The 20,416-nt window shown below is 33.1% G+C and overlaps 2 protein-coding genes across 13 annotated transcripts; both read left to right on the forward strand.

Annotated features, from left to right (window-relative positions):
* The first annotated feature begins 3,423 nt into the window (after nt 1-3,423).
* LOC114169113 (transcription factor TGA2.2) lies at nt 3,424-14,871 on the forward strand. Of its 11 annotated transcripts, XM_028054140.1 has the most exons (13): nt 3,424-3,615; nt 4,264-4,430; nt 7,801-7,898; nt 9,481-9,557; nt 9,673-9,870; nt 10,132-10,203; nt 10,296-10,355; nt 11,857-11,934; nt 12,065-12,116; nt 12,267-12,538; nt 13,352-13,600; nt 14,483-14,637; nt 14,740-14,871. In XM_028054140.1, exons 2-12 carry the CDS (start codon nt 4,330-4,332, stop codon nt 14,627-14,629), a joined length of 1,404 nt encoding a protein of 467 aa, XP_027909941.1. In that variant the 5' UTR covers nt 3,424-3,615; nt 4,264-4,329; the 3' UTR covers nt 14,630-14,637; nt 14,740-14,871. The 11 variants fall into 11 exon arrangements, with proteins under 11 accessions (XP_027909941.1, XP_027909934.1, XP_027909942.1 ...); XM_028054133.1 differs by having other exon boundaries at nt 14,483-14,871; XM_028054137.1 differs by lacking the exon at nt 3,424-3,615 and adding an exon at nt 3,686-3,704 and having other exon boundaries at nt 14,483-14,871.
* Nucleotides 14,872-15,295: 424 nt separating this feature from the next.
* On the forward strand, nt 15,296-16,922 carry LOC114168203. Of its 2 annotated transcripts, XR_003600638.1 has the most exons (6): nt 15,296-15,378; nt 15,464-15,705; nt 15,878-15,967; nt 16,268-16,418; nt 16,506-16,596; nt 16,685-16,922. XR_003600638.1 is itself a non-coding variant. In XM_028052940.1 (5 exons), exons 3-5 carry the CDS (start codon nt 16,282-16,284, stop codon nt 16,793-16,795), a joined length of 339 nt encoding a protein of 112 aa, XP_027908741.1. In that variant the 5' UTR covers nt 15,296-15,378; nt 15,464-15,705; nt 15,878-16,281; the 3' UTR covers nt 16,796-16,922. The 2 variants fall into 2 exon arrangements, 1 of the variants encoding a protein (XP_027908741.1); XM_028052940.1 differs by having other exon boundaries at nt 15,878-16,418.
* The last annotated feature ends 3,494 nt before the right edge of the window (nt 16,923-20,416 follow it).

The raw sequence follows: 20,416 nt of genomic DNA on the forward strand, positions 1-20,416 counted from the left end.
GAGATTTTAGGAATTGGAACTTGATGACTTATCATAGGCTTAAAGTCACTAGGGATATGATTTAAGTATATTGGTGAGTTGATTTTAGCTTGAATATGGGATTGAGATGTTTGTGAATGCATGAGAATGAAGTGAATGAAATATAGTCTTAATTGTATATACTCTGATAAATTTATGTTGTACACCAACTGTTTGATAAAATTAAAAAAAAAAAGTTTCTTTGTGTTTTTTGGAAATTTTTGCTGTCTAATTGAATTGTGAATTGTGAGAGTTGTCATGTGTTGCACAAGTCTATGTGGAGAGAACAATATTTATTACTTGTTACGTATAATCGATGCACTTATCGTTTTCTGCTAACATAAATAATGTTTTTAAGGAACACATAACAATACCAACCTTTCAAATTGTTGATACACTTGAATTATATCGTTTCCTGATAATAATGTAGAAGCTGAATGATTTTCTTTAGTACCATCAAAAGCTTTTGTCTTATTTCTCCAAGAATGATCAAGTGGCAAAGATCAACCGCTTCCCATGTAACATTTTTTTTTTTCATTTGGTAACCTTAAATATGTTTTTAGTTCCTTAATTTTCAGTGAAAATTAGAATTAGTTCCTCTTTAAAATTTTTACCAAATTTAGTCCTTAAACTTTAGGAATGCGTGAATTTAGTCATTTTAACCAAAATTTGGTAAGTTTATTTGGCGTTTCAAACATGTTCATGATATCATTTGAGTTGTTTACACCATTTAACTCATTTCTGTAGTGTAAACAACTTAAATGTTACCATGAAAAGATTTTGCAACATCAAATAAACTTAATAAAATTTGGATAAAATGATTAAATTCATGTATTTTTAAAGATGGGGGACTAAATTAGGTCAAAATTTTGAAGAGGGACTAATTCCAATTTTTAGTGAAAATTAAGGGATCAAAAATATATTTAACCCTAATGATAATTATATTAGTAATAATGAGAGGATACAAATTATAATATTTTATTTTTATCTATTAAAACATTACTTTTAAAATATCATATAACATCATTTACTAACTTTCATATCAAATCCTTTCATTTCTTACCATCAATTATCTTAATCCAAACAATCTCACATTCACCTCATTTACCCACTCCCAAATCCATCTTCAAATAAAGAAATCTTTCCTCTATTCTTCTCTTTTATAAGAGAGGGTAAATGAGAAATCTCTGATCTTATATACTCGTAAAAATCTATACTTTATTTTTTTTCTTTTCACTTATATATAAAAAATAAAGAGGATTGACACTAAAATCATAGTAATCGTGAACTACGAGCAAATAGAACACCTTTCAAGAGTATCAATACTGTTACATGAATTGTAAATGTATGAATATCACTACAACAAAAATTACTTTAGGCTACAACACAAAACCGTAGCTTAAAGTAGGAAAACCGTGGTCTAAAATTTAGGCTTTAGGCCACGTTTTTCCAACCGTGGACTAATTTGGCGTGGCCGTAGGTAATAAGTCACAATTCTTTATATTACACATATTTGAAACCGTGAATGAGAGTGAGTGAGAAGTTTGCTACTGACTTGTTCGTGAGAGTGAAAGTGAACTTTTGCAGATGAGGAGGGACGAAATTCATTTTACTTTCAAGAGGGAGGGGATAGAAAGTTTTTTGTGGGATTTGTTTAAGTTTAGTTCACATTTTTTGCTTTTAGGTTACTTTTTTTAGTTTTTAGATTTTAAAGTTTATTTTAGTCCATGTTTTGAAGTTTTATACTACATTTTTAAATTTTAGTCCAAACTTTTTAAAGGTCACAGTTAAATAAATGTGAGATAAATATCTATAGTTTTAAAACTGTGACTTTTTACAATCCTTGAACTACATGTATAAAATTGTGGTTTTTTCTATGTTTAGGTTACACTTTTTTGCATGTGGACAAGAGTAGTGTGGACAAAAAAAATTGGTAGTTCCTAAAGGAATAAGTAACAAGTCAAGTTGTTACTTGTTGCTACACCTGAGACTGTTATCTTAGGTGCTAAAGTGTGGGTATTTTGTATTCATTGAGCAAAGATCGGTTCTAATTGTATAGCAGTATTTGAAAACATATCTTAAAGGTGTCCTAATGCATTCATGGTACCATTATAAATATACAAACCAAAACTGTGAAAACAAAAAAAGATACATATCCAATTAAGATGTGATATGATTGAATCGTGATGTCTAAATACATGATCTAATATATCGTTATATCGAATAGTCAAATCAACAAATGGGATCGAAGTGAATGTATAATAATAGACATACAACTAATTTCAGAACATCACATCTTTGTCACAAAACAGGGATCGAAGTGAATGCATAATAATAGACATACAACTAATTTCAGAACATCACATCTTTGTCACAAAACAGAAAGTAACTATGTCAGTAAAGCTCCAACTTCTGATTCTCTAACACAGTAAAAATCACTTTCAAAAAATTATAACGAAAAAAAAAATTTAAGCCACATATAGAAGTAAAATATTATCCATAAGAATTAAAAACAACTACACAAGGTTAAAGTAACATGTTAAAATTAAAAACCTTTTCTAATTAAAAAAACTAAAGAAATAATTAAAATTAAAATTTAATAACCAATGATATTAAAAATAAATTAAAATTTATAATTAGCAATGATATTATTGAAAAAAATAATAATAAACTATAATAAATATGTTCCGATTCAATTCCTTCAAAATACTTGTTCAAGTTTCCATAAAGGATTGCATTTAACAATAATCATGTCTTTTTAAGTAAGATTTCATTTTAGGTTTAGAAAGGAATTTAGATTCATTTTTTGTGTTCTTCTAATGTTGGACAGCACAAAAGAAAATCTGTAGAGAATTTAGACTTTTTAGAAAGATAATTTTATTTATTAGAGGGATCTTATTTTATTCTTAACATGTCATTTTTTCTCTGTAATTGTAGTCTTTAAATTTAAACATGTAATTTTGTTTATTTAATTTTGCATATAGTTTCTTTCTTTTACTTTATCCAATTGAATCTTGAACTTAATATATTTACCAAAGATACCTTCAAGAAATAATTTAATTAACGAAAATGTAAAACTAAAACTGTAACAAAAACTATTTAATTTTCAAAATTTAGAATAAAAATTAACAATAAAAAATTTATGAATTAAACAAAAAATATAATTACAAATTAAAATATAATTATTATTTTAAAAAACCTCTAATACATGATTCTCTAGCAGGAAAACAAATTGATCATCAATCACTTTTTTTTTTTAAAACTATTGAAATGATGCTACCAACATAGTATTGAAAATTGTTTCAACATAAAAATGTCAAACGAAAATATTAATTATCACAAATAAAATACTGATAATAATCCATGTTAAAGCACTAAAACATTACCATGAAATTTTTCATTAAAAAATCATTAGTCCTTGGAAAGTGGAAGATTTTAGCAGAAGAAGACATCTAGAGATTGGTTTCATCCCTGTTCCTCTCTCTCTCTTCTCTTGGTTCCCTTCTTTACTTAAAAGCTTAAAATCCAATAACTACAAACAAAGTTCAACAGTACCATCATCATACCCATCATCATCATCATCATCAGAATTCCAAGGTGGGTTTGCTTCATCTTTTACTATAGTTTTATGTTGCATGAGTAAAGACTGTGATGTTCATGGTGGATTTTAGTGCAACTGGGACCAGGTGATTTTTGGAAATTTGATCTAGTTGAGCTTAGATTTGGTGTTTGTTTGTTTATTTATTTTAAATTCTTATTTTATTTTTCATTTGGGACATCTGGGGTGGTGTCAAATTGGTCTTTTTCTTCTCAAAGTGTGTTGCTTTGACTTTGGAGCACTTCGTTTGGTGGGCTGTGTTCTCATTCTCGGTAAGTTGGGGCGGCTTGTGGGTGCACACGGATGTGCTAAAGTTTGCACTTTTTTAACACACGTTGGTGATTTTTTTTCTCATGGGAGTTAATTCTGCAGCTTAAGGGTTTTTCTTGCTGCTACAGTTTGTGATTTTGTTTTTCTTTCTCTGTGGTATTCACCGTGTTCTTCTTATTGGCATTCACTTTCTGGTTTCTAAGGATGTAATAGCAATTTCTGTTTTGGGGTAGGGGGTGTTAGGATTGGTTTGTTTAATGTTTGTTTCTGATTCTGTTTTGTTTTGTGCTAGGTCTTAGAATTTCCTAGTAGTTGGTTTTAACTTACTGAAGATGCCATTATTTTTATTGAGTTTGTTTTGTTTTGTTTTGGGATAGGGGTTTTAGGTTTTCATGTTTTGTTGAGCTACTGGGGAATTGAGGATGTGGTGGTGAAAACGATGTATGGGGAGTAGAACTACCGGGGGTTTTGGTGTTGAAGATGACAAGGGAGCTGAAAGAGGAATGCCGAGCTTCAATTCTGAGTTACCCATTTCCAATTCTAGGTAAATTTCCTCTTTGCAATTGTTCTTGGTTTAGTATTTGCATAAATGGGGAAATCTTCTTTTTCTCTTCTATCATTTTCTCTTATTTCTGCTGAATTTTTTGTTGTGAATCTTGGTTTTACTTATTAATTGTAGTAGGTCTTCATGCGATGTTTGCTTACACCAGTGGTACATGAGAAATTTCTTTCTGTTTTGTATTGAGATGTTTATTGGTCCTTTAATGATGTTGGGTGATACTTAGAATACCTATAACATTGTGATTTTTGTGGTTTCTTGCGTTTCTTTTGTTTTGAATAGGGAGTAAATAATACTAAAGGGCTCTGTTATAGTTATCAGTTTGCTAGAATAAATCTATACAAACTAGTGGTGCTCAAAATGGACTCATGCCCTTGTAATTGGGGATAATTACGTCTCTTCTAGAATCTCCAATCCTCGTGAAGAAGGTATCAGTTCAAGATCCTAGGGATATGAGTAGGGATCCACATAGCAACTGTTCTCACAAATGCAGCAGTTGCTCAAGATTTAACATAAAAACTTCAGCTTCAGTTGGGAGCCTGAACCTTGATAATAGTTTGTGGTACTATAAGGTATGTATATACTCCAAGATGGACCCCATAACGCCCTTGTAAGTTTTCACTCGTTGGAAGAGGGCTAATTCAGCCATTTTGTAAATTTCTAATTAGACAATATACTAGAGATAGGAGTACAAGTTAGTTGAGAATGAGCTTAGTCTAGGTGAGAGATAACACTTTCTCGTTTTCCTTTGGAATTTTCATTGGACCAGAGGTGCTATCCTTGGCTGGGAGCAAGTATTGTTCTTACGTTTTAGTGCTTTCTCTATTTTCACAAATAATATAATTCTCCTTTTTTCGTTGGATAGGTGCGAATACCTATCAATTGGTGCTTGTATTGAGAGTTATTTGGGGTTGAGGGAGATTTTTGTTCTATGCACACTTGCGTGGCTTCATAATACTCTGATGTTGGAGACTTTTGTGACAATGTTGAGAGTTGTTGGTCTTATCTTGGTAGTTGTGGCTGGAGACTTTGGGGGAAACTAAGAATAATCAACTGAAAAGACCGTGACCTTACTCATGATTGTCATAATATCACTCTCATAGGGAACCATATTGGAAATCTACGTCACACAACAAATTATACAAGAAACTGGATCATGTAAGAGAAAGTAGTCTGCAAATTATTCATGAGGACTTAGGAGAATATGTAATGTGTGCATGATTACTATAAATGAGTATCTTTAGATAAGTTATTTCACAGAGAGGGTTGAGAAGTGGGAGGATTAAATTATGATATATTGGACTAGTAAATAATTTGGTACAGTTGGCATAATGAGTGGGTTTCAGTAGCAGCCACTAGCAAATTTCTGTGTGCTATGGTCTCATTTCATTACCATGATATAGGCATATAGCCTTCAATAACCCATTTTTATATGTAGAAGCAGAATGCTGTTTTTCTTTTTGTGTGAAAAATATTGCATAAAAAGTTACCTCTGTTTTAACCTCTGTTCCTTTGCCCTTTGAGACTATATTTTCACGTGTTCTGTTTTTTCTTCTTCCTTCATGCTCTGTTCGATTGAGATAATTTACCATTTCAAAGGAAATAGTAAGATGGAATAGGAGGTAATAAATGCATTCTTTTGGCTTGATTCGAGAGTGAGTAAAAGCGATTATTTGCGGGATGTTACACTTTTACAATCTCGCCTATTATGAGCAGATTTAAGAGGATTATGTTACGAAAGAGAGAGCTGGATCCGATCCATCCATCACGTGTGGAACCAATCCATTTAACAAGGGATTCAATCCCTATAACGTTGGAATTGATCCAGTAGAGAAGGGATCCGATCCCATGTATTGTTGGAAATGGAGGGGATCCAATCCTATTCTTTGCAGATCCGATCCCTAGTGCTGGATCTAATCTTCATACGCTAGAACTGATCCGCTTCGTGGCTGAACGTTGTTGTTTTGTCTTGTTTGCAAGTTTTTTTTTACCATTGCAGTGGTAAACAAAAATTATCAAAAAAAATATAACTCATAAAATTATCAATTTATACTACTTATTATATAAAGGGCAAAATAGTAATCTATCTTTTACTTCTATTAAAACATTTTTTTAATCTATCACATTAATCAAATTATTCACAAATTTTCACAAACTTTACTCCAAATCTACTCTAAATCCCTTAAAAAACAACACACAATTCACTCTCAAATCCACTCAAACCCATCCACTCCCTCTCTCTCTCAAATTCATCCACCCAAATGAACACACCTCCCGGTTCACGTTTTGCTAATTTTTATTGATATGTTATTTCTCTATTAGTTTTATCATTGTCTTTCAATTTTTTTTTTTTGTTTACTTCATTACTATGTTTTATTGCTCCTAAGTAGGTAACTTTGTGTAAACTGTGGTTTATCATATAGTTTAAATTTGTTTAATTTTGGGTAGTTTTTTGAGTATTTACATGTGTAGTTTATACTATTTAGTTTGGATTATAACATTTAAAACAGTAGTTATTGCACTTCTCTACATCCCGCTATATCATTTTAAGAGTTGCTAGCCGCCCAATGCTATTTGAAATTGATAACTATTGGGTTGGGGTCTGGGAGAGAAATTAAAACTACTAGAAAGTATGCAGTGTTTTTTTGTAAATGAATTTGAGCTCGTTATAAGATTGTCACAATAGTTTTTTGTGCTATAGGAAATTAAATTTGAATTGAAATTTAATTTACTGCTTTAGTTAGACTTGTTTTGTTTTCTTGTGGGAGGAAGGCACATTTGTTGGTTGAGTCAATTATTGGCCTGGTCAATTATAATTTTCCAGGCTGAGAGGTTGGTGATTTGTTCTCTCTTTTGATGTGTAGTTCACATGCGAAGAGACACATTGTTAGTATCCATTTAAGCTAAACAAAAAGGAAGATTTTAGGTATATCTCTCAAAATTTAAGGAATCTAAGTTTAACCTTCAGCTTTTATTTAGGATGTGTTATGATTTAGAATAGAAGTGCCCAATCGCTTGTTGTTTTTCTGTTCTATGTTTTCAGCAGCTGTAAAGAACAAAATTTGAGTGATTGCAAATAATTGATTTCCTCTTGGATTTTCTTTATGGTGTTAAAACCGATACAATGAGTTAGATATTTTAAATTAAGTTATAGCATCGTGTCATGATTTAAGAAAAGACTGTCATAATTCTTTGAACTTGTTTTGACAAAGTTTACTGTATGCCATTGTCATGATTTGGAAACTTCATCCTGTGTTCCACTTATAGATGACTTCTGCTTTTATCGATTTTTCCCAACAATGACACATAAAGACTGCCACGTTTTAGTGTAATTCTGACAACGCATAATATTCAGTTATGCAGAGGGGAGCACAATTGATTCTTTTCGTGTTTCTGACTTTGGTGCATTTGATCAGCCGTATCGCGTAGAGGATGCTGTTGGCCTTAGTGGAAGTAAGATTTCTGCAGTCAAACATAACCAAGTTTACATGTAGCTGTCGATATGTTGTATTATCTCATGTTATGATGCCATCAAATTATCTTCAAAAGACCTTTTTTTTTTGTGTCTAGTTTTTGATTACCATTTCTAAAAAAAAAGGAGTTGTGCATCTGTGGAAGGTTGCTCTTTCTTTGTCTCGAGGTTGTAAATTGATTTCTTTTTGGCAAGGAGTTCTGATCTGTAGCTTTGTAAGGATTACATGGTAATTGCAAGAGAGTCTTATTACACAATATAAGAGTAATAAACAAAGAGCTGAGAAGTTATAACTCCATGAAACAAGTAGTGACAGTTAGGAAGGTTGTTAAGGTCATCTTGAGTAAAATAAAGGGTTTTGGACCAAGAGATGAGAAAACTTGTTGTTGGAATAAGAGTTTGAGAAAATTAAGAAACAAAAGGAAGGCCTTTAAAAGGTTGAAAATTGAGCAAGGTATCAAAAGGCTAGAAACAAGGCAAAGGAAAACTGAGTGAGGCCTGATCCAAATCTTTTGAGGACTTTTATTTAGACCACAGGGACAAAGAATGGAGAGTAAAAGATGGAAAAGCTTGCCAAAAATAGGAAAAGGAAATCAAGAGATTTGAACTATGGTACATGTATCAAGGATGAAGGTGGAAAAAATTTGGTTATAGATCAAGCTATCAAAGAGAAATGGGAGAGTTATTTTATAAGCTTTCAACAGTGGACAAGGATTAAGCCTTAGTATGGAAGCATAGTAGTGAACAGCAGTGCGGTGCGGCTACTGTTGAAGGTGATTTTCGTTAGCAAAGTTTGCTATCACCAACTACTATCACCACAAACGTTATTGTCACCTGGAAAACCCTCTTCCAGTCCTTTTCTTTACCGAAATCCCAATCTGAGTCAATATTGCCACTACCTCACCTCTCCACCAGCGCGCTGTTCCAATTCCACTACCTCAAGCCCCCTTCAAACTAGCTTCCTCTCTAACTCTGTTAAAGTAAATCCTGTCGCATCTTTAAATTCTAGGCAATAGGCTTGAAAGTCAAAACATGAAACCCCATAGTGTACGCAATTAAGAGTGCCATACCTATGTTGGCATCATCATCAAAAACAAACCTATCATTGTCCTTACTCTTGGCCTTCTTGAGAACCTCTTGAATGGTGGTGGAGACATTGGGTTCATGAAAAGGCTTCCCTTTGACCCAACGATGTTCTTTTGGGGCTTGTTGGGTAAGGTTCCAAAATCCAAGAGCAAGAACTAGTATCCCCTTCATTGTGTTGGTGACCATGGGGTGGGCCTGTGGAGAGCTTGTGCAGTCGAATCGATGATTGTGTTGAAGGAGAGGTGGGTGTAGAGGGTGGGGTTGGGGTTTGATGGGAGAGAGGTGATGAAAGCGAAGAAAAGAAGAGTAGAGAAATTAAATAAATTAGGGAAGAAGAGTCTCGTGAAAATAAAAATTGAACGCTAGTCAGAAATCGCCCGCTAGAGATTAAATTATTTGTTTTCTTAATTTGTCTACAAATATGGTTTATTTTATAGGCTTACCTTTGCTAATGATTTTTCCTAATCATGGATTCAGACCCAATTTACAACTCACTAAAAGTAAGTAGCCAAACAATTTCTCCGGGTTCTGTTCCCATTAGTAGCCTTGGTCAGGTGAGTTTCTCTAGTTCTTTTCATCCATGAATTTTCTGCTCTAGTAAGTGAGGTGAAATTTTAGCTGGGTAGTATGGCTCATTTTCTACTTTTCTGTATTATCTCTTTGATGTAGTTGCCAACTTCACTTGATAAAAGCCCATTGACGAATCAAACAGAGCCGCATAGGTTGCGATTACAGAAGGTTCAATCATCAAATCCTGACACTATATTAGTTGGTAATACAGATAACCAGGAGGAGTCTGCCATGGCTGATGCCAGTCCCAGGACTGATATTTCTACAGATGTCGACACTGATGACAAGAATCAGCCGGTGATGTTTCTTTACCTTATGTGCTGTTTTCCCCTTACTGTTCAACTGATGCTATCTAATGTTCTTAACCTAAATTTGGCAACCAGTTCAGAATGAACTTTTCAACAAGTGCCCAATTGCATGATTGAATTTAATCTACAAAGTGTTCAAATAAAATGTTGGATCATATACGTTATTTTAAATCTGTTCCTTAAATCAGCAAGAAACTTTGGTGATAGATATTCTTGATAATCTAACATTTGATGTGCCCTGTGTTTGCAGTTTGATAGAAATCAATCCCTTGCTATTGTTTCTGACTCTAGTGACAGGTCAAAAGATAAATCAGACCAGAAGGTATATTATAAATTTTATTATATAGAATGTATCTAGAATTCCATATAGTATTTGTTACTTGATGATAATTTTTTTTTAAAATACTATTGTAGACTCTTCGCAGGCTTGCCCAGAACCGTGAAGCTGCAAGAAAAAGCCGTTTGAGAAAGAAAGTATGGATTGTGTTTACTTACCTTTTTTGGTTATTACCTTTTTTGGTTAATATTCATTCATATAAATGCATATATTTTCTTGCTTCCCCGTGTTAATATGGTTATTGTGTCATATTGTTTTTTGGCTGTGCAAATATGAAATAACTAGTGAATGGCCCATTGTAGCTCTCCCTTTGCCATGCATTTTTGTGTATATGACCATATTCTTAGAAAGTGGATTTGAGTCTAATTTAACTTTAAAAGATGGTTTCGAAGGTATAGATTGCCCCTAAATTTTATACTTTAATTTGACTATATCTCTTGTCGATATGAAAATCTTTAACATCCTCCCTTATATCTAGAATTATACATCTTAAGCATGAAATGAAACTTGATACTTGCACATGTCTGATTTCAACTGCAACTGCCAGGATGAGAGTTGTGTCTAGAAATTATGAGGCCTGAAATTTATATTCAAATTTTACTTTAATTTATTTTTATTATTTTTAATTAATTTCAAAATTATTGATCAAATTTTTGTAATTAAATATTTTGAAGGTTTCACTATTAATATATAAAATACCAAATTCATTTAATGCATTCATTGAAATAAACATTTTATACTCTTCGAGTAATTTTAGTATAAATGTTTTTAAGCAATACAAATAGTTACGTGGTCAGTATTACGTTCAAACAATGCAGAGTATAATCTTTTGATATAAAATAATATTTATATTTGAGTCTGAATTCCTTTTTATATACTTCTAGCAATATCTTTATTAAAAAAGAAGATTAATATAGTATTTTTTTCATCTACTTATTGTCTAAATTTAAATTTTAAAAATTCAAATTCATGTTATTCAAACTTGCTTTCACTTGAATAGATGTCAATTAGTCTGATATGTATATAAAAGAATCTTTAGTTAAATGTGTAGTTTTATTATCAAAATATCTCTTTTAATTATCAATATTGGATTCATTGATTAAATTTAAACATATTTTTAATAGCCTTTTTTCAGAGAAGGGTAAAATCCAAAATAAATGCAACATAATAAACCAAGCCTCTTAGCCCAGTGGTTGTAATGCCTGCCCTGAGTCCAGGGGTGTTGAAAAACAAGTTTTTTACACTTATATTCATATCTCTAAATTATTCAATCTTACTAGTAGATATATTAGCAAATAATATAGCATAATGCGAATTTCTTTCGTTATTGGTTTGGTTGTTTTCTTTTTTGTTGGAATCTAAAGAAGATGCTTCGTAGCAAAAAGGAACTGGAAATTGATGTATTACTTTCTTGTTCAGTATTGTGCTTCCAGAATTTTTTTTTTCTTGTGTTTTCTGTCAAGATGATTGCTTTATAGTTGGTTCAATGGTTTGTTTATAATGTTTAAGCTTCTTTGGCCTCTATGGTAGTTCTAAGGAATAATTATGTTTACATGACCACTTTCTATTCAAATGCAAGGAAAAAGACCATCAGGCTTAAGCTCATTTTCCTCATACTTCTGTGGCTTCTTTACATAGGCTTATGTCCAACAGTTAGAAAGCAGTCGCTTGAAGCTGACCCAACTAGAGCAAGAGCTTCAGCGAGCTAGGCAGCAGGTGAGGTTTTAGTTAATCCTCACAGTTAAATTCGGCATAATTCTATGCTTTCTTTTTCTCTGCTCTTGCTTGTTGTATGACATATTTCTTGGCAATCATGTTTAATTTTAAACAAAATATCTTGTTGTAGGGTATCTTCATATCAAGCTCGGGTGATCAAGCACATACATTGAGTGGAAATGGTATCCCACATCTAAAATAAGTTACTCGTTGCTATTGTTTGAATATTGAAGTGTCTAAAACATAATAGTATAATGTGTCTGTTGTAAGCATTGTTATCCATAGTTATGTTTGGTTATCCATACCATAACCATCATTACATTATTTTCCAGGGGCAATGCAATTTGATGCAGAATATGCAAGGTGGCTGGAAGAGCAGAATCGACAAATAAATGAACTAAGAGCTGCTGTAAATTCTCATGCAAGTGACACTGAACTGCGCATGATTGTTGATGGTATATTGGCACATTATGATGAGATTTTTAGGCTGAAGGGTGTTGCAGCCAAGGCTGATGTTTTCCATTTGTTGTCTGGTATGTGGAAAACGCCTGCTGAGAGGTGTTTCTTGTGGCTCGGTGGTTTTCGGTCATCTGAACTTCTCAAGGTGAGGTTATACTGATTCTTTTCTTTCCAGTTGTCATGGTAGTAAAATTCCCTCATAGGAATTTGGGATTATTAAGTTAGTTGCAGAATATTGTGTAAAAGAACTTATGACATTCACATGCTAGGTCAGTTGTTGAATATATATTTCTAGTTGCTGTGGTGTAATGCACTATTGCTGGTTGGTCAAAATTCTAAGAGAGTGATGTTGGCCTGTTACATAGGGCTTCTTCTTTACGAAATGTGAGAATGCTGCTGTTGATGCCTCTGTGGTTTTGATTTTTCTCTTGATCAAGGATAGAGTTAGTTTTACTTGTTCCTCCACACACAAATGATTAGGGTTAAATTGTAGGAAATACAATACGCATAGTTTCTTTTTGCCCCTAGAATCTGGCTCTGCCTTTTCTCACTGTAGTTCAATGAACAAGCCTAACTGGTATGCTCCTGCATTATCAGTGTTCTCAGCAATTCTGTGTAGTTAAATTTCAGCCATAATAATATTTTGCTGTTATCCATATATCTGCTATTTCTTTAAATATATTAATAACTACAGTTCAACACCCTCCACCATGTAATTTTCATGTGTTTTGTAATCAATTGACTCTGTATCTTTTTGACTAATTTCAAAGATATATACAAATATCAATACAAGAATGAGAATCTGCTAGGTAGTGGTAGCCAAGTGCCAAAAGAAGAATAATTAACATGTGTTCTAACCTATACTCCAAGTTTCTCATAACTGTGACAAATTAGTTTCTCATAATTTTATAGATTCCTTACATTTGGATTGAGTCCTGCAAATTTGGTTGTGTTGCAGCTGCTGGCAAATCAATTGGAACCTCTGACAGAGCAGCAGCTGATGGGTATCACCAACTTGCAGCAATCTTCTCAACAGGCAGAAGATGCATTGTCTCAAGGCATGGAAGCATTGCAACAGTCCCTTGCAGAGACACTGTCCACTGGAGCACCTGCCTCATCTGGTTCATCAGGGAATGTGGCAAATTACATGGGTCAAATGGCTATGGCCATGGGTAAGCTAGGGACACTTGAAGGCTTCATTCGGCAGGTACATTCTTCTTCTGCTTCTCTACAAATACCTTGGCACAGTGGTATGGTTTTGGTGAATAATTGAAACAAATCTTTCACTGCATCCTTGATTTCCTAGTTTATTTAAAATTAATAATCAACATCCTATTATAAAAAAGTAAGTTTGTCCCTAAACCAAATTGTGAGGTATTTCGTCTCTGTATTTTATGAAAGTCATGTAAAATATCCTGCTCGTCAAATGACATGTGGAAGTTAGATTATAGTCTATAGTAGAACTCTATTTATATATGGGAAGCACTTCACATGTTTGTTCAGAAAGATGTTTTCCACAACTTTTATAAATACAATTTTTATAATAGTTTGAGGATGAAAAACATATTTAACTCTATTATTATTATTCCATAAAGAATAATTAAGATGTTTATAGATGAGATATAACATTACACTAATATTATTTCAAGTTATAATTAACAAAAAAATGTCAAAACAGAAACATGCCAAGAGGATAATAATATGATATAATTTCAAGATATGTTTAATCAACAAAAGATTTTTGGTTGGAAGACAAGAATTTTATGTTGTTAACTGTTAGAACTGTTCTACACTAAAATTTTCATCTCCTATATAAACTAGATTTGACATATGTAGTACTGATTTTTTTTTTTTGTCTGAACTCATGCCAATTTAGCATCTCAACCACCAAAGCAAGAATCATTTTCTTACCTAGACCAACTCATTTTGGTTCCATTGAAGTTTCTCATGTGTTGCAAACAATCCCCAAGAACATGCTCCTAAGAACATGCTCTTGTAAACAAACATTTCATGTCTTACTATTTGTAGCAAACAACGCTGTTCAAATATCTAAGTTGTGACTCTTTTTTGTGGTGTTTATGATCATAAGGCCGATAATCTTCGCCAGCAGACTCTGCAACAAATGCACCGGATTCTGACGACTCGCCAATCGGCGCGTGCCCTCCTCGCCATACACGACTATTTCTCGCGGCTGCGTGCTCTGAGTTCACTCTGGTTGGCTCGCCCAAGAGATTGATCGGCGTGGTAAATAGTATGTTAAATTAAATTTAATGGATCCATCACCAACCAGCAATGCTTGCTCATCATAGGTTTTACTTTGACAAATTTACTTGTGTTGTATTGCAGTCTTTGTATCACTGATGTTAGTGCTTCATTGAGTCACATTGTGTAGAAACGAAATTGGTGACAAGAAGTCTGGTTGTTGTCTCTACTAATAATATTCACCATTGAAATTGTTGAATGGCCTTGTTTCTTCCATACAACTATAGTTGCTTGTGATATATTTTAAGAGTTGTTTCAGTTGCCATTGTTTTCCCAATCCATACAAATTGGTTAGATTTTATTCTTTTATTTAGTAGTTTTGACCATTGTAATAGTAGATAGCACCAAATCAAAAGATTTTTCGATTTTTGACTGATTTATATCATGGGATTTGATCCTAAGCAACTTAATGCACGATTAAGAGTGATAATTATAAGAATTTAAGTAGCTTACTTATCATAACACACTTTATATTTATACGAATATTTTAAAAAATGTGTACAATTATTGAAAGATTGCAGTGATCATAGTTTTACTTGTAGGATAAATATTTAGGATAATGATACAATGCCCCGTTTTTTTGACCTCCAAAGTTACCCGCCTACGTGGCAGTTAATATTTTAATATTTTTAAAGCAGACGGAAAATGGAGGCAGCGGTTTGGAAAAGTTAGCGTGAAGTGTACGCGCTTTGATTGGATAAACTTTTTAAAAAAACACATTGGGTATTCTATTTTCCCTCGTTTCTTCCCCTCAACTTTCTTCTTTCCGTCAACTTTCTTCTTCTCCTCAACTTTCTTCTTCGAGCAGAGACGCAGAAAGGCATTTCAATCGCAAGGCTTTGTCTTCCCAAAAAAGCTATCGTTCCATAAAGGTTGGTGTTGTGGGTCACAGTGGAAGCGGATAGCGGAGGTGTGGAGAGTGGTTTGGGTTGTTGGAGGCGGCGGCTTCCGCGAAAAGTGGTGGGTACCGTTCGATTCATTGGTTGGGCGCTGTCTTGTTGGCGTATTTGTTGGTTGATTAAGGTCATTGACGGAATGAAGATTTCTCCGGTAGGTTATCGTGGAAAACCCCTTTTCGAAGATTTAATGTGGTTTTTTTTTACTTAGCATGTTGTGCCATTTTGCAATTAGAATTGATAACTGCAGTGAAACCCCAAAATGTGCGTATAGGGTTCTTTTGGTTTATCTACTCGTCCATTGTTAATATTGATGGTTTTGTCAGGGTTGGGATGATCCATATGTCCCTCGCACACATGAAGGTGTTCTGAAGTGGAAATACCCTATAATGCACTCTGTTCATTTCGTCTGTGAGGTTGTCCAAGTATTTGTTCCGAAGTTCAAAATTAAAATTAGTTGATTTGGTGTTATACTCTTTTGTAATATGACAATTTGTTAATGATTCCTTTGTTGGATTGTTGATTCCCGTCATATGAAGTAATTAGCCATATGAAGTAATTTCTCCAATTGGACATGTGAAGTTTATTTTTGATTCCCGTCATAACAGGTTGTTGTATTTGTGAAGTAATTTATGATTCCTTGATTTGTGAAGTGTATTTTTTGTTGAATTTGTTTTGTTGTGATTCCTTATTGTATTATTATTAAATTTTTATAGGTTGTTGATGAATCATGGCTGGAAAGAGTAGGAAAGATAAAGTTTTAGAACAGGAACGAGTAAGTATTTTGGGTATGTTATTAAATTGTGAATCGGACAAGAAGCCATCTTTTGAAGTGCAGTGTGTGGACACTCCAATTCAACCTAATGGGTAACTTCTAACATTTTGTGTGTTCAATGAGTGTAATTTAGCACTGCTTAATGATGTCTGAATATTGTGTTGTATTTCATTTCGCAGTCATGACTGTGGGGTCCTAGTATTGAAATTCATAGAGATGTGGGATGGTGTTAGTCAATTTAATGGCAAAGCCCTGCCTAACTACACTACTGTAAGTTGACCGTTATAATATGTTTTATTATTTATTGTTTTTTCTTTGAAGATTACAGTTGGTAACATTGTGTTGATGTTGTTTTTAGGAGGAGCTGCAATTAATTAGGCAGAAATTCGTTTGTGATTGGGTTTTAAATGAAGATAATGTCCTTCGCGATGAAGTTATTCAGCACTACGATCTGCTGTTGAAGAAATAGCTATTGTGAATGTAGAAATTATAATTCTATCACAAGATTTTTGAGACAATTTTACATAGGGATAGTTAGATTGAGGTAGACAAAGTCAATTATGTTGCCACAATTGTATATATTGTTTAATCATTTGTTGGAGTTAATATGTAGTTTGTACATTGACAGATACATTCATGATGACATGGTAATATAAACATCAATATACTTTAATTTGGGAAGGCAATTGTGCTATTTTCGATTGTATTAGTAAACTTCCAGTACAGCCTATACAAAAACACAAATTATGTAATGATAGACTAGAAAAACAGTTGCAGTAGTTCCTGTACAAAAACTACAACGTAAAAAGGCACTTATGGAGTCAGAAAAGGACACTTAAATCTCCAACCAGAAAACTTTATTTTTAATTCAATCTTCAATTTGAAATACTTAAAGAAGTTCTATGGTGATGGTTGATGGTGATGAAGATATTTATATGGCCTTTGGATTGTGTCCAAAACACAAATTATGTAATGATAGACTAGAAAAACAGTTGCAGTACTTCCTGTACAGAAACTACAACGTAAAAAGACACTTATGGAGTCAGGAAAGGACACTTAAATCTCTAACAAGAAAACTTTATTTTTAATTCAATGTTAAATTTCAAATACTTAAAGAAGTTTTATGGTGATGGTTGATGGTGATGGAGATATTTATATGGCCTTTGGATTGTGTCCAAAACACAAATTATGTAATGATAGACTAGAAAAACAGTTGCAGTAGTTTCTGTACAAAAACTACAACGTAAAAAGGCACTTATGGAGTCAGAAAATGACACTTAAATCTCCAACCAGAAAACTTTATTTTTAATTCAATCTTCAATTTGAAATACTTAAAGAAGTTTTATGGTGATGGTTGATGGTGATGGAGATATTTATATGGCCTTTGGATTGTGTCCAAAACACAAATTATGTAATGATAGACTAGAAAAACAGTTGCAGTACTTCTTGTACAGAAACTACAACGTAAAAAGGCACTTATGGAGTCAGAAAAGGACACTTAAATCTCTAACAAGAAAACTTTATTTTTAATTCAATGTTAAATTTCAAATACTTAAAGAAGTTTTATGGTGATGGTTGATGGTGATGGAGATATTTGTATGGCCTTTGGATTGTGTCCAAAACACAAATTATGTAATGATAGACAAGAAAAACAGTTGCAGTACTTCCTGTACAGAAACTACAACGTAAAAAGGCACTTATGGAGTCAGAAAAGGACACTTAAATCTCCAACCAGAAAACTTTATTTTTAATTCAATGTTAAATTTCAAATACTTAAAGAAGTTTTATGGTGATGGTTGATGGTGATGGAGATATTTATATGGCCTTTGGATTGTGTCCAAAACACAAATTATGTAATGATAGACTAGAAAAACAGTTGTAGTACTTCCTGTACAGAAACTACAACGTAAAAAGGCACTTATGGAGTCAGGAAAGGACACTTAAATCTCTAACAAGAAAACTTTATTTTTAATTCAATCTTCAATTTGAAATACTTAAAGAAGTTTTATGGTGATGGTTGATGGTGATGGAGATATTTGTATGGCCTTTGGATTGTGTCCAAAACACAAATTATGTAATGATAAACTAGAAAAACAGTTGCAGTACTTCCTGTACAAAAACTACAACGTAAAAAGGCACTTATGGAGTCAGAAAAGGACACTTAAATCTCCAACTAGAAAATTTTATTTTTAATTCAATGTTAAATTTCAAATACTTAAAGAAGTTTTATGGTGATGGTTGATGGTGATGGAGATATTTATATGGCCTTTGGATTGTGTCCAAAACACAAATTATGTAATGATAGACTAGAAAAATAGTTGCAGTACTTCCTGTACAGAAACTACAACGTAAAAAGGCACTTATGAAGTCAGAAAAGGACACTTAAATCTCCAACTAGAAAACTTTATTTTTAATTCAATGTTAAATTTCAAATACTTAAAGAAGTTTTATGGTGATGGTTGATGGTGATGGAGATATTTGTATGGCCTGTGGATTGTGTCCAAAACACAAATTATGTAATGATAGACTAGAAAAACAGTTGTAGTACTTCCTGTACAGAAACTACAACGTAAAAAGGCACTTATGGAGTCAAGAAAGGACACGTAAATCTCCAACCAGAAAACTTTATTTTTAATTCAATGTTAAATTTCAAATACTTATTGAAGTTGTTTGTTGATGATTGATGGTGATGGAATTATTTTGACGGCCTTTGGATTATGTCCAAACCATATTTCACGATATTATACAGTTTTAAACCAGTTGCAGTGCTTGGTGTACAAAAACTGAAACGTAAAAAGGCACTTATGGAGTCAGACAAGGACACTTAAATCTCCAACCAGAAAACTTTATTTTTAATTCAATGTTCAATTTGAAATACTTAATGAAGTTTTATATTGATTGATGGTGATGGAAATACTTGTATGGCCTTTGGATTGTGTACAAATTTATCATTATGTAATGATAGACTAGAAAAACAGTTGCAGTATTTCCTGTACAAAAATTACAACGTAAAAAGACACTTATGGAGTCACAAGAGGACACTTAAATCTCGAACCAGAAAACTTTATTTTTAATTCAATCTTCATTTTCAAATACTTATTGAAGTTTTTTGCTGATGATTGATGGTGATGGAATTATTTGGACGGCCTTTGGATTATGTCCAAACCATATTTCACGTAATTATACAGTTTAAAAGCAGTTGCAGTACTGCGTGTACAAAACGTAAAACGTAAAAAGGCACTTATGGACTAACAAAAGGACACTTGATTATCGAACTCGAAAAGTTGGTTTTTAAAAAAATGTTGATGAACAACAAACATATTAAATCCAATATAGGCAAATCCTCCACGAATTACACAATTCTGGTTTTGTTGCTCATTGCAAAAAACATCAAATGTCATTCACAAACAACAACCACAAAGCTGAGAATGTGTTTGTCAATGTCATCGGAGTTGAATGTGGAGTGTCATATCCACCAAAAAATGTGATATTCATTAAACTTACAACTTGCAAAAAAATAGATTTTGTTAAGTTGAGGAACAATTTGGGGAACAACTCATCAAAATGCCATTTCAATCATCGAACAAGAAAATACGATAATGGGGTTTCATTTCCGGAAAAACATCACAAAAATAGTGGTTTCATTTGGGGAAGAACATCATAAAAATAGGGGTTTGTAATCGGATAGTAAAACATACCAGAGCACCCTTTGATTTGCAGAACAAGAACACTTCAAAGTAGGGCTTCCAATTCGACGCACGAAGCTATGGCAGCAATCCGCACTCTCGCCGCACTCTCGCCGCACTCAAGCCGCACTCTCGCCGCACTCAAGCCGCACTCTCGCCTTTAGTTTAAACCGCAAGTGAAAGTTCTGTTTTTCTAACTTTTCCTTTTTCCTCTCTTGCGCGTGTATCACAACCTCACAATTAACTCCAACTTCTCTCACGCGTTTCTGGTCCCGTTTCCTTAAAAATTATTAAAATATTAAGTGCCACGTAAGCGGGTAACTTTGGGGTAAAAAAAAGGGGGCATTCTATCATTATCCAAATATTTATTCTTTCACAAACCTATTAAAACTCTGGTAATCACT

The sequence above is a fragment of the Vigna unguiculata genome, chromosome 11 (genome assembly GCF_004118075.2).
Source record: "Vigna unguiculata cultivar IT97K-499-35 chromosome 11, ASM411807v1, whole genome shotgun sequence".
Classification (NCBI taxonomy): Eukaryota; Viridiplantae; Streptophyta; class Magnoliopsida; order Fabales; family Fabaceae; genus Vigna; species Vigna unguiculata.

Coding starts and splice junctions, on each gene's coding strand:
- LOC114169113 (XM_028054133.1), top strand. CDS start 4,330: ATGGGGAGTAGAACTACCGGGGGTTTTGGTGTTGAAGATGACAAGGGA. Junction 9,558..9,672: donor CCATTAGTAGCCTTGGTCAG/GTGAGTTTCTCT, acceptor TCTTTGATGTAG/TTGCCAACTTCACTTGATAA. Junction 12,117..12,266: donor ACATACATTGAGTGGAAATG/GTATCCCACATC, acceptor ATTATTTTCCAG/GGGCAATGCAATTTGATGCA.
- LOC114168203 (XM_028052940.1), top strand. CDS start 16,282: ATGGCTGGAAAGAGTAGGAAAGATAAAGTTTTAGAACAGGAACGAGTA. Junction 16,419..16,505: donor ACTCCAATTCAACCTAATGG/GTAACTTCTAAC, acceptor TTCATTTCGCAG/TCATGACTGTGGGGTCCTAG. Junction 16,597..16,684: donor CCCTGCCTAACTACACTACT/GTAAGTTGACCG, acceptor TGTTGTTTTTAG/GAGGAGCTGCAATTAATTAG.